We start from the raw sequence: 13,818 nt of genomic DNA, 5'->3' as shown, positions 1-13,818 counted from the left end.
CAGTGAAATCCTGGCCCAACTGAAGGCCATGCTGAACACACTTAGGAAAATCCTTGCTGAAATATCACAAAAAGATTTTCAGCTGCTTGCTTTAGTTTTAAGCTCCCTGTATTTAGCTGCTCTCTGCTTCCACACACAGGTTGTGTATCATTAACTATGATGGATAACAAAAACTCCATAAAGATAAAACAAGTTGGTTTTGTCTGATCTATAAAAATTTGCTGCTCTAGGTTTTTAATGGTTTCCGGTAGTTCACTGAGCCCATGAGAAGGGCCTTTTAATACTGAATTAATACAGTAAGCATAGGAAGTAATTTTATGACAGGGGAAGAATACCATTATGATTACATTCTTCTTTTTAGCTAGGCTTTTATGGAAACTACCCAAGACCACTCTGCAGTATGATTTCAAAACACAGGATGTGCTTGATTAAAAAGGTTCTGGGTAGTTTCCAACTGGACAAAGGCCAAATGCTAACAACCAAAACAGAACAAAAGGACTGGATGTTTGAGGATGACATACTTGCAATGGCAATTATATAACAGAAACCCAAGTCATGAGCCGAGTCCATCCCCTCAAATTCATGGAAGCTGACAGAAAATCCTTTGCAGTGCAATTGGTTGCACCTTATCTGCTCCTGCTTACTCTGCTTCATAATAAACTAATCAGAGCAGACTGGCTGAAAACTGACCACACAATGCCCAGCGGAGATTTACAGTGAGTTTGAAATTACAAAAAGGGAAACCAAGTGCTGCAGTTTTACATAGCCTGATTTCAGCTGTAAAAATTCACCACATTACTCACATATGCATGCACATCAGTGTTCAAAATTTCATTTTCAAGATTTTTGAGTGCAACTTAAGAGCTGAGGTTAGTTATAAGTCCACGTTCTCATGTGCACAGGTGCAGAATTTAGAAAAAATCTAACTATTCTAGCTTATATTTTACCCACTGCACTGGGGATTTGGTTTATTCGGCATATGGATGTACCAAAGTATACTGAAACATTATAAAAAGGATGACATTTGCATTTCAGACAGCTCTACTTGGACAAGAAGCCATGCATCTTGCATCCCTCTATAATAGCAACACATTGGCAAATTAATCCACCTTGCACTCATTTTTCCCCCAGAAGTGTGCACCTGAGAGGTTATCTTGCAAAAATCTTACATCCCTTTGGCCTGATCCTCTATGATGCCAATGTCCCTGCACCTGAACCCTGCAATGACATACAGACAGCTTGGCTGCTGGAGCAGGATGCAGCATCATGAAGGTAAAGCATCTCTGTTCTGCATTCACCCCTCAAGTAGTCATGGTAGAACTCAGCAATGTGGTGAATGCAAGCACATTATTGCCAACTCTGGGTCTCTAACAAAGCCAATGGAATCTACGGGACTGTCACTAGGACCAATGTAAATGGAAAAGATAATTTAAGTTTCACTTAAATTGCACATGAACTTTAAAAAGTTGGGTAACAGCTAGATCCAGGTTAAACAGAGTCTAACAAAGCATCCAGATGAACAGAGTCAAATTCAGCCAGATTTGATCAAACTGAAATATGGATGATAGATCCTATTGACAAAATATGTAATTGGTGGGGGATGGAGTTTTGAAGTCAGTGAGACCATACTGTGTGGCTGAGAGCATAGCAACAGATGTTACTGGGGATAAGCTGGACTGTCATTTCACTCGTACACTGCAATAGCCCCAAAACCCACCAGTGTTAGAGAGACTAAATCTTCCTTTATACAACTGCAATCTGATAAACACTCTATCATTAAAATACACAATGACTGCAGGAGCTGCCTACCTCTCAGGGTTTGTTTGGACTGCACTATCCAGCTCTACTTGATACCATTACGTCTTTCTGTCCCACTCCTGCTTTAATTTCATTATGTGCTCAAGTGCTGCAATTCCCCATGAAGGTGGTGGTAACTGCACACACAGATCTAAAGAAACACATTGGCCTCGTAATACCAAGCCTCACAGTGGACTGCCTTCTAACCTCCCAAAGCCCTGTGGAAATTCTTAGAAGCTGCCTTAACAATTTTTCTGCAGTAAAAGAGAAAAAGTGATAGTAATGGGTTAGCTGATCTTCATTTGGAAGCTAAAAATAAAAGTAGCTTTATTGCAGCTCTGATCTCTCATGTGTAAAATCTATCACCTACCGTAAGAAGGCAGTTCATTGCAGCAGAAATCTGATTGATAGTACTGGAACTTTAGATCAAGCAGCAGAACAGAGAACAACTGGTTCATAAAATGTACTCAGTGTCTTCGGGTTTTATATCAGGCTTCCTATAGAGAGCTTTGGTCCCATTAAATGCACTATATACCACTGAGCTCTGAAGCACTGTTCTTTTGAAATTCGGCTTATAACTATAAACCATGATTGACAAGTCTATTACTGTTGGTTACAAACTATTGAAATATTGTATTTTATGGTACACTCACTAAAATATTTTTCACAGTGGAATCCAAATACATTTGCTTTTAGAGAAAAATAATTTTAAGATGCAATAATATTTTTTCCTTTTTTTTTTTATTTATTATGGAATGTGCTTGATGTTAGATTTAGATCACTTCAATGTTCTGAAACATGAATGCACCCATCCTGTCACCAAGAACTGTGGGTACGGTTGGATAGAGTCTTCACAAAAAACCAAGTCATTAATGGAAGCCAAAGAGCAAAGGGCAAAATTTAATTTGTTACTAAGTTTAATAAATAAATAAATAAATGCTATTTATGCAAATTAATCTAAACATCATTAGCATTCCTATCCAATTCTCATTTAATCTGAAAAAAAAGATTTAATTTTAAAATTTGATCATTTGCTCAGCCACAGTTTTGTAAAGGTTTACTCAACCAATTGCATTTGAATGAGCACTTCCATGACTTGAGTTTATGAGTAAAGAACTGGACCTTCAGATCCTGCTGAGTACATCAAAGGATTCAGCACCCACATCTGCACTGGTGCTGTACCTCTCACACAGTCACAGACACATCATTGAACTCCAAAAGCCCTTTTGTGTACACAAACGTGCACTGAGAATCAGTATATTTAAATTCATTTTAAAAACTTGCCTAGATATCTCCACATTGATTTTTCTTCTCCTATAGCGATTTTTAAAATTGTCTCTCTAGTAGATTAAGGGCAACCACTAGAATAATTTTGAAGTAATTTTAAAGGAACATATTGTATTTACACAACTGTCAGTTAAGCTAGTGCAGTTCTGCATTCAGTACTTTAGAACACTTAACACTAAAAAACCCAGCAGCTCTGAAATGAAATCAGACCCATACAATTTCATAAGTATAAAACAATAGCCTACTGTTCAAAGTTGTTATTTAGCTCCTGTTTGCAAATTAGAGAACCTGGGATGAAAATAAAAACCAATTTGGTCTCCACTCACTGCTACACTACTGCAGCCTTACACCAGAGAAGCACCAAAGAAAAATGGTTTAACACAATGGAGAATGAGCTCTTTCACAATTTTCAACTGTCATATTTATAGATCATCTGTGATTTTCAGCTGTTTCAAAGTGTATGAAACTCAAGACCAGCTTTTCAACACCAGCTAGCAGAATTATTTTGTATGATGTGTTTTACTCTCACTGTATGAATGTAAAAATTCCTGCATCATCTGTTCATTGGGTTGCATTTTCTATTGTAAGAGGCTTAGTATCTGATGAGAGAAGCATAAAAGTGATTTAATTTTGGCAAGCTGTAGAACTAAAATCAGCATTATTTCTGCTTAATAAACTCATCTTTCACACATACCTCTGTTAGCTAATGCTTAAAAAGAAGAAACAGTAATAAGCACTGGAAACATAAAACTGGTTTATGGCTAATTTTTAAGGACTACAGAGAACACCTGAACACCAGGACAAGATTATGAGCAGAGCTAGGTTTTAGTTACCTTTGGAGAAATAAGCTCATGCTTTATGATAAATTTAAAATGAGATTTAAAGCTGGAAATAATAATACTTACGACTTTTGTGGCACTGACTTAGTTGCAACTTTCCCTGCTGGATCACTCCACTCTGCAAACAAAGGAAACACATTTTCAAATGTCAAAAGATTACTGTAGAATTAAAATGCACCCAAAGCTGTCAGCCCATCTAATTATACTTGGTTTCACAACATGCCACAATGCATAACATGTAATAAAAAATGGAACTGATCTGCTTTAGCACCACAGAAATTAATTTTGTAGCCTTTGTTTTAATAATGTTAAGCAGACAAAAAAAAAATACCCAACCCTGACTGTTAGGACAAGGATGATAAAGACCTACTTTGTACATTGTATCCTGAGGTCAGATGTTGGGAATCCTACAAAGAAGAACACACAAAATGTCAGCATTAGTTAAATAAGATGAAGAAGGTAAGATGTATCTTGGCTTGCTAGATTAAGGGCACTGGCATTATACCAACAGGGAAGGAGATGGCACAGGGAAGGGATCACAGCATTGTTAAGGCAGCCCCAGTGACATTAGTTTAAAAAAAGCATTAACTGTGGAGACAGAGCACCACTGAGGGACTCTTCAGAGCTCAGGCAAGAGTATGTCCCCAGCTGCTGTAAATCTACACCGCCCTTTATGGAGACACCACACAGATTTACACCCGCAGCAGCCCGAGCCTTCCCCAGGCTGGGCCATGGATATGTGAGGGAGCCACCCAGGACACACAATTTAGAACACAGCACGGATGCAGCTATGCATTAAATTCAGTGCCATTGCCTTTCTTTTGTTTGATCTCACTGCCTGGAAATACAGTAATCTTTTATTGGTAGTCACTGTTTTTATTTGGACTGTGACACACGGGATTTGATGAAGACATGGGAAGTAGATCTTCACCTGATGGAAACTGGTCCAAATCCAATGAAATCAATGGAAGTACAACAACTTAAAACCAGCAAAGAGTCTGGCTTGCAACACTGATCATGCTAATGCCAGGATTCTTGTTGGTTCACAACAACTAAGCTGTTTCTTTAATATCACAGTGTTTTCTGGCTTAGTTTTTCTCTGGGCTCTCTAGTCCACAGTGATTGTCATCAGCTTTCCTTCCAAGCTGAGTTTGATCAGTTGAAATTAAGGTGTTATTTACAACCTCATCCTACAGCCAGGCACTACTTTGCTGGAAGTGTTAGTTCTGTAGGATGTTAAAGTCATTAAAGCCCTCACTGCACTTCCTCTTAGGGCATTATTAGTTCCTAATATTATATTGTGCTGTCAGTCAGTCCCTTGTGAAGTAAATAATGCCCTAAGAGTAAACATGGCACTTTAAATTTGAATGTCAAAGGGATAAATTGTTTTGATAAGCTCCACCTCTTTCATCTCACTTTTTAAATGTATGTTTCTCATGAGAATACCTTTATTTTAACAGCTAAATTGAAAACTTCTAACAGTGCCTGTCTCTGGTTTATATGGCTGCACAACCTAGGCATATTATGTCCTAGATGCATAATTTGGCTAGCCATAATTGATTTAAAGTGATCTTCTGAAGAGACACTTCTGTTGTATTTTTAAAGTAAGACTAGCAAACATTAAAACATTTTATGTGCTTGCCTATTTCCTGCAATGCTAGCTCAAAAAAAAAAAATCTAATTTATATTTTGTATTGAAGTGATATGGTCAAGAATTTTAGGATCAACATTTAATGTGCTCAGAAATTAACTTTGATGTGGATCTTAAAAGTTCAAAGCCAAATTGACAGAAACAGAAAAGCAAACCCAAAATTTCAGCTTCTCTGAACCTATGCTTCTACTGTTAGCAGTGGAGATAGTACCAGTCTGCAGGACTCAAACCAGTTTCTGTAGGGCTCATCAGAAACAGAACACTAAATTAAGAGATGATATAAATTAAAAAAAAATAAATTAAAAAACCCAGCTTCCAGCAGGTAAAAACCTGTATTCACACAGTTCACCTGAAAGGGTTCAACTGACTTTTACCCAATTTGCAATGAGGATTATGCTTTTGTTAGAGCATAATGAGCTTGAGCCTAGAAGAAAGATGGAGAGGGGCTTTCTATAAGCACATGTAGTGACAGGACACGGGGAAATGGCTTCAGACTGAGAGTAGGTTTAAATTAGATATTAGGGAAAATAACTGTGAGGGTGGTGAGGCCCTGTCTAGAAAAACTGCAAGTGTTCATGGCCAGGCTGGATGTGGCTCTGAGCAACCTGGTCTACTGTCCAAGGCAGGGAGCTAGATGAAACCAGATAATCTTTAATGCTGCAGATGCTTCACATTGCAGCAGGAAACTGCAGTGACAGTGGCAATGCCAGGGCAGTAACAATCACATTCCATTAAAACAAGACATTCTGGGCACTGGCTTTGGTTTTGTGTAAGAAGCCACAGATATTGCTAGTTTAAGCTCTTTCTGACTAAGTATGGTGGCTGTATTTCAGACAGGGGAAATCAGCAAGAGCAAAATCATATTCCACCTTCTGAATCAGGATATAATTGCTTGAACTAAAATGTTAAGCAGTACCAGTTTAATAAGCTATTTTTCAAGATCCTGCCACGGGAAAGAAACTTTTATGAAGCTCCAGGACAGAAAGGTATAAATTTCCCACCCTGGGGAAGTTCTCTCCTTCCCCAAACATCATCAGCTCAGGATTCAAGTCCCAGCACAAGACACCTGTGGCAGAACCTGTCCCAGGTACCAGCCTGGTCTCCAGCAGTGCTACTGGAATCACAGCCAGAAGGCAACAATGCAATGTGGGCTAAGGGCATCTTCAGATCATACAATTTAACAATTCAGTGTGGATTATATGAACTAGAGGCACTCTCTAGGCAGGTGTGCCTGGACTCTGTGCCTCCCTCAGGGGTGTGACACACACAGATTCCATCATACACTTCACATGTAGGGACCTTTTCAGTCACCATAACTTGACTATGCAGCCAAAACCTCACCACGCAATCAACCAGTAAGTGGGAAAAAATGTCCATTTCAAACCTTTTCATTGCACAAATAATAATGGAAGAAAACAAAAAAAAATTTTACTTGATGTAGAAAACCTCCCATAACATCAGAGATAAAAAGCTCACTTTGTTTCCACTGGGTCTTCTGCAGCTTTAAACAAGCAGTTCTACTAGTAGCAACAGTCTGATTGGGAATTTCCAACTAAAAATAGTATCAGAAAATTTTTTAAGTGGGACCAATTAGAAAAATAAACTCTCCAGCAAAGAGCACTCAACAGATCAAAATGCTAATCAGGTCACTGGTAATAGCCCACTTGTACCTTGCTTGGGATAGAAAACTTGGTCTGCTCAGCCTTGCCCGGAGTGTGAATAGCAGTGAGAGGAGGAGGCCAGGAATGGGTCATCTCCTAGGGAAGAAAGAAAAAGTTTAGAAAACAAATTAATGTACATAGAGAAGAAAGAGAGCTAAAAATGGTCCCATCTGCTCATTTGAGATGCAACTGCTCAAGGAATCGACCTCACTACCTCACACCCTTAGGTCACAGATGAGCACCTAAAAACCCCACAGGCAGGATTTCTCAGAATGAGACTGAGGACAGGTTTTACTCTTAAAAATTGTGACCATCCATGTCTTCATCAAAGGGCAACTGGCTCCACCTGTATGGCCAGCCTCCAGGCTGTATGAATAGAGCAGGGTTTTACCTGCAAAGCCCAGGCAGGAAGGGGGCCCTCCTGTACAGCACTGGGTGCAACCCTGTAGGGCAGTGCATGGTGGCAAGATGCAGCCCTATTCAAGACTGAAGAGTGGCAAAAGAAACAAGAGGCAGTCTAGAAAAATCTGGAATGGGCTTGCAGCGTGAACGCCTGGTGTAGCAGAGAGCAAGGCCAGCACCACAGCATCTTCTTGTGGCACTGGCCATAGGCTCTTACTGTGGTAAACAATGTCACAGCCTCAGAGCACTGTTGATTCCACTTTAAAATGAGGGACTGAGAAATCAGGTGAATCCAGTGAAACCTGCCTATCAGACCATCTAAGCAAAAACCATCCATTCTCTACTTCAGTGTGTTTATTCATCATTTGTGCACTCATGTCCCAATTATCTTTAAAGACACAACCTCGGTGCCCATGGTTACCAAGCACCAGCAGAAGAGCAGCACACACCTGCTCCTTCCCAGTGCAGGGAGCTGCTGCCCCAGCAAGCCTGACAGGAGCACACTGGGATTTGTGCTCATTGGAGCAGGGGGAAAATCATTAAAACCAAGGAACTGCACAAGTGCTGGCATAGGCAGAGCTTGTAAGTGCCCTTCTAATGAGTGGGTTTTATGGGAGACACTGCTTCTTTCTTGCTTATCTTTGTTTTTAATTTAATAAATATCCAGAGAGGCAATGATAGTTGTCTCTGGCATTCTGTTGCATCTTTGTCTTCCTCGTTTTTCTTTGCCTAAAAAGATCAGAAAGAATTCTTTCTTGAGACAAGGAGGCAAAGAGCAGAAGAGCATCAGATCTCAGAAATCTTATGTGCAATGGCCTGACTGCAGTAAACCACACTCCCCAACTGCTATTACACACTGGTCAAACCCAGGGCTAGCCACAACAAAGCTTATAAACAGGCCAGTTTCTGTAGGTAACATGACAACCACTCAATGAGCCACAAATAAAAACATAACGTAATGCTACTGATTAAGAAAGTATAGGTGGTGTAAAAAGGGCAGTGCGGTGGGTGCATTTTGGCTAAACACGTGGCCTGAGTGGTTACAGCTGATACCAATTGTAGTTCACTGACGACAGAGCCAGCAAGTTTCAGAACTACAGCTGTCCCTCCCAAATTACGTGTCATACAGGAGGGTTAGGAGAAAGAAAAACTCTGCACCATGGTCCTCAGTCAGTGGGACAGGCAGACATACAGAATTCCTTGGGCAGATGGGCCAGGCTGCACTCCTGAAAGAACTTCTGGGCTTTGCTGTGGAGCCCAGGGCCTGTTTTCAGTAGACAAAGCCCAAATGGTGGCAATGAGGAGGAAAGGAGAAATTGCTGAATGCACATCCCTCCTGTGTGTGAGGCTGTGGCAGCTCAGTGCCAGGACAGGAAGAGCACAATTAAATGGCACTGATTGTCTGGCCTCTGCACAGGGGAAGGCAGAAAAAGATTTCAGCATCCCGTGAACTTTTCTGTGAGATAATATAATCCAAATCCTGAATGTCTTGGCCAAAGCCTATGCCATGGACATTGCTTTGTGGCAAATCCCTTTATAGCAAAATGATGAAACAGAGAATGTATCACATAATTAAAAGAGAGCCAGGCATTTTGAGTGAAGCAGAAATGAAGAATATTCTAGAACTACAGTTATAGGCTTGACCTCAGCCTCTTCCTGCCCACACAGAAAATGCACAGAGAGCCTGAGATTCATGGGGAGGTGACGCCAGCCAACATTTCAGAATATTGCCTGTCAAAACACATGTAGTATCCACTGCCTACCTACTTGGCAGGCTGAAGTGTAAGCAAACCTAGTCATCTCCCTATTAGGGGACACGTGAATATAAAACAGTGGGAAAAGGAGCCTGCTATTATTTGAGATATTCAATTACAAGGTAAGATATTCTGCCTCCACTGATGTTAGGACTATCCAATCTCTGTGTTTACAGAGTCACCTCATGTGCACCAAAATCTCTTACAAAGGTAGAACCTAGCTACATGGAAGCACTTCACTTAAATTCTCACTGCAATGAAAATGATTGGGCAGAAAATTCCAGATAGGATCCCACATATGTAACACAAACATTTAAAGCTCATATAAATAATATAAACATATAAACAGACACTGTGTGTGGAAGGAATGAGAAAGTATATAATTAGCTAAAAAACCATACCTACATCTACCTACAGACAGGTGCCAGAGCACTGTCAACCAAAGAACCTCGAGTGGTGGTAAAGAAAGTTTTGAGTTCACTCATCTGAAAAATGTCACTTCAAAATGTCTGGGCAGCAACCCCACACCGACCACCATGCAGCTGCATGTTCCAGCCCCACAGAGCTGAGCTACAGAGGGACATGCAGAAATGGCACTGCACTGTTGTCAGTGAAGGGTCAAAATCCCAACCCCACGCCCTGCGGGATGAGAGTGCTTAGCTCGCTCCTGCTCCGTTCCTTAAGCACACACAGGTTACCCTGCAGCATCAGCAGAAAAGATGTCATTTGTTTAATCATCCACATGACTTCACCATTCTTTCTTGTGCCCCAATTTCTTCTGGAGGTCCCTCATCTTTAAGTACTTGCTAAGCTCTATTTTGTTTAGCTTGTGAAATCTGATACATTCACCTTCTAATATGTTAAGACTATAAAGAGCCATGCAGATAGTGTGTGTTGTGTATGTGTCCATTAAGATGTGTCTCTAACCACCTTAGTTTGTAAATACCTGGGAGAATAGATAGGGAATTAAATTCACGTTTTTTTTCCAGGAAAAGTTAAAACACTTTAATCAATCCAAATTTGGAAGTCTTTAGAAATTCCTGGAAGTAAAAATAATAAAAGCAAGCATATGAAACACTTTAAAGAGGAATTTAATGGAAACAAAGTAATCCCACAAAATTGAGTTAGGATTTATTTTCACATGGTTTGGACTTAAAATAATTCCAAAATCATGTTAACTGTTGGAGTGGGTAGATGACTGCTATAGAAGCATGCATTTTTTTATAGACCTGGAGACTAAATGAGAAAGTAAACCTTGCACTGTTTCTTGGCTTAAAAGTCACTGTGGTCCTCTGATGTAGTAACATCAAGCATCCTCCTTTCTGAAAATTATTTAAACATTGTTTTAATTGACTCCATGTGTTCTATTTATTAGAGCTAGACATGCTCGTCTCTTCAGCTAAGTCTGGTTTTTTTGGCTATAAAAGCCCTCAGGTAAGTAACTAAGAAGGATACATGCAGACGATCTAATGAATCACCCAAAACACAAATACCCCAAGCAAACCTTCCAAGGGATGCAAAGGTACAAGGCCAAATAATGATTTAAATGGAAGGAGAGGACTGGGGAAGGATTTAAACTTGCAAGTTTTTAAGGAAGAAGTCAGAGAGAGAGAGAAGTGAGTACAGGGGATATGGGGCAGATGGTAAATAGCTTTACAAAACCAGTCCCTAAAATTAATAGCTGCCTTCAAGATTTATTTCCTGTCTCTGTATTTCATTTTTCCATCATTTCCTTCTTGTTCAAAAGAAAGTGTACTGTGTTTTTAAGTACAGATAAAAGCACTGAGCCAGGCTCTGAGAGGCCATTATGGAAAAAAAGAAGCAGGATTGTGTACTCTGCGTTCCTACTGAGGCAGCTTCCCTTCCTCGTGTGCTCTGAACTGCTTAGCCTGATCTAATTTGAAGTCTCCCAAGATACAGGGCTCATGCTACTTCCCTGGGGAGAACTGAGGGGAGACATGAGAACAGCCTTTAATTACAGAAAGAGCTGTTCCTAAAGGACAGAATAATCTGTTCTCCAGCTTTATGGAGGATATGAACTTCAACTGCAGCCAGAAAAATTCCAGTTAGAGGTAAGAGAAAGCTCTTTAATGGTAAGGATCCTGCAGCACTGAAACAGATTGCTCAGAGGGCTCCATGGACTCCATCTGTGGAAGAACATGCCTAAGAACAGATAAGCACACATCAGTCAGGCATGGCTTAGGCAGAATTGATTCCTACACTGGGACAGGGATCTGTAGGAGATGATGAGATTTCTAAGACCTTTCCCAGCTCTTTTTCTTGTTCTGTAGTTTTGATATATCACAACTGGTTTGGCCAAGCCCTACCCTTACTGCTTCTCTTGTGGATACCTGCACAAAAAGGTAGAAAAACAAAGCAACAATCCCATTTTTTTTTTCTTCTGTGGCCACAAAGGCAATCTCAGGACCAACACTTGCCCACATCATTAGAGGGCAGCCAGTGGAGCAGGAGGACCAGCCCCCCCCCCCCCCCCCCATCTCTAGCAATAAATTCAGTCTGAGGCCACTGCTGCTAAACAGACTTATCTGTGGTATTCTCTCTGTGAAATGGCCCTCTTAGTACTTTTAAATCTTACCTAAATCTGTTGCTTTGAACTTCCTCCAATTTTTTGGAGGCCCAGCATGTTAAAGTTGCATTCAGAAAAAAAATAATATGTGAAGAATAGATGTTCTAAGGTTATTACAAACTTGATGTTACAGCTGGTGCTAAGCAACATACTTCCTTGATTGAATAAAGATAGGAATAAAGGCAGCCAAATGATTTACCATTTATTAAAGACTCTATTAATGATTTATTAGTGTTTTATTAACTATTTATCAATGCAACCTTAGTAAAAAGCCTGTCTTGTTTCACAGCATCTTTTTGGTTTCTGCATTTATAGAAAACTGATCAAACTGTCTCTGGTAGGAAGCCAGTAATGCATGAGGGGCAGCCACCCTTTCTGTGTGAGATGCATACTGAATTAAAAACCATCTCAGCCTGTTTCAGCTTTGGGGGAAAGGCTAAGGAAAGAATGAATATATAGATATATATTTATACATGGAAATTACAAGCAAATGACACTAAAGCCTAAAGGAACACAAAGACAATAAGCCTATGGGTTGCTTTTACTCATATTCATTATAAAGGAATGGATAATTTGAGCAAACAATTGGAAATACCCTGACCAGTGATCTGGCCTGCTTTATACTGGGTCAAAAGCTTCCTTAGGAAGGGATTTTGATACTTTTTGGTATTGACATGGATGTGATAGATAAATTCACTAATATACATTGATTATGATGTTTCAGCATTTAAAATAAAATCTTATCATCAAAGGGATACCACATCTTTTTCCTGGTAAGAGGAAAAAAAATAAATTAAAAGACTTTGGTGATGGCCTCCAAAGAAAGCTATTTTTCCTGCTATGAATGTTAAAGCTGAAAACCTTTTACTCATGCAATTGTTTTAGCAAATTTATTATGAGTGGCTAGTGCCCAGCACATATATTTTGAGGAACAATGTGGTGGCATCTACAATAATGTCTTTGTCATACTACAATTTGTCTTGTTACTGTCCCAAAAACTGCTTGAAAGACAATTGGAAATACAGTGCATACATGCCTGAGTTTATTATTGAGAAACTAGAGTTGATTCTACAAAAAGTAACCATTTTTCTGACCACAGCCTAAACCACAGTGTTCACCTTTGTGTTTTATCAATGATGACTAATAAGTTCCCTTTGGCAGCTGGGGAATAGGATGCATTCCATATTATCCAATTGTAAATTAATATTTCTTTCCATTTTAACAAGAAGGGGACAGACAAAAATTACATTCTGTGAAAATGAATATAAAAAATGCTTTAGAAGCCAATTGTGGTTGACTATAAATTTTACAGCATATATTTTCCTTTCCTACTTTGTTAACATTTGGAAATCCACAAAGAAATATGGGTATTTTCTTTTTCTGTTGAGTTTCTCAGTATTCTATGACTCCTGTATACCTCAAACTTTTCAATATATTTTCCTTATACTGCAGCTTTTATAACTAATAACACTCATATTCTTTGCTTAGAGCATTTACAAGACAATAAACAAAAAAGTAAATCATGATTGATGCACTTACTGCTCTAACCAATCTCGTGTGTGTGAAGAAATTCTGACTCCATTACAGTCAGAAGGTATCTCAGCTCAAGAGGCTGCTTCAGGGGGAGAGTAATGAAGCCACACCACATGAACCCACACTGGATTCAATTTCACGAGTCTGCTACAGTCCCAAGGAAGCCCCAGCCTATGTAAAAGTGTGTGTGCCCTGTCCAAGGATGCAGCTCCTGCTGGGCCTGGCCCCAAATGCTGCACGCTGTGCACACAGGAGCTCACCCCCAGCTCCTCTGTCAAACAGGCTGAATGCTTTCCTCCAAGGTGGA

The 13,818-nt window shown here is 39.8% G+C and overlaps 1 protein-coding gene across 5 annotated transcripts in view; it reads right to left on the bottom strand.

Annotated features, from left to right (window-relative positions):
• Positions 1 to 13,818, bottom strand: part of AFF2 (AF4/FMR2 family member 2) — a 359,269-nt gene that overhangs the window by 125,053 nt on the left and 220,398 nt on the right. For all 5 annotated transcript variants that reach the window (XM_039717485.1, XM_039717481.1, XM_039717484.1 and 2 more), the window contains exons 5-7: positions 7,245 to 7,331; positions 4,294 to 4,330; positions 3,990 to 4,041 (exon numbers count right to left, since the gene is read on the bottom strand). In XM_039717485.1, the coding sequence (XP_039573419.1) occupies positions 3,990 to 4,041; positions 4,294 to 4,330; positions 7,245 to 7,331 (176 nt within the window). The remainder of the gene's footprint in view (positions 1 to 3,989; positions 4,042 to 4,293; positions 4,331 to 7,244; positions 7,332 to 13,818) is intronic.

The sequence above is a fragment of the Passer montanus genome, unplaced genomic scaffold (genome assembly GCF_014805655.1).
Source record: "Passer montanus isolate IOZ18808 unplaced genomic scaffold, ASM1480565v1 scaffold38, whole genome shotgun sequence".
NCBI lineage: Eukaryota > Metazoa > Chordata > Aves > Passeriformes > Passeridae > Passer > Passer montanus.
The sequence above is the reverse complement of the archived record's forward strand: the minus strand, read 5'-3'. Positions and strand labels throughout refer to the sequence as shown.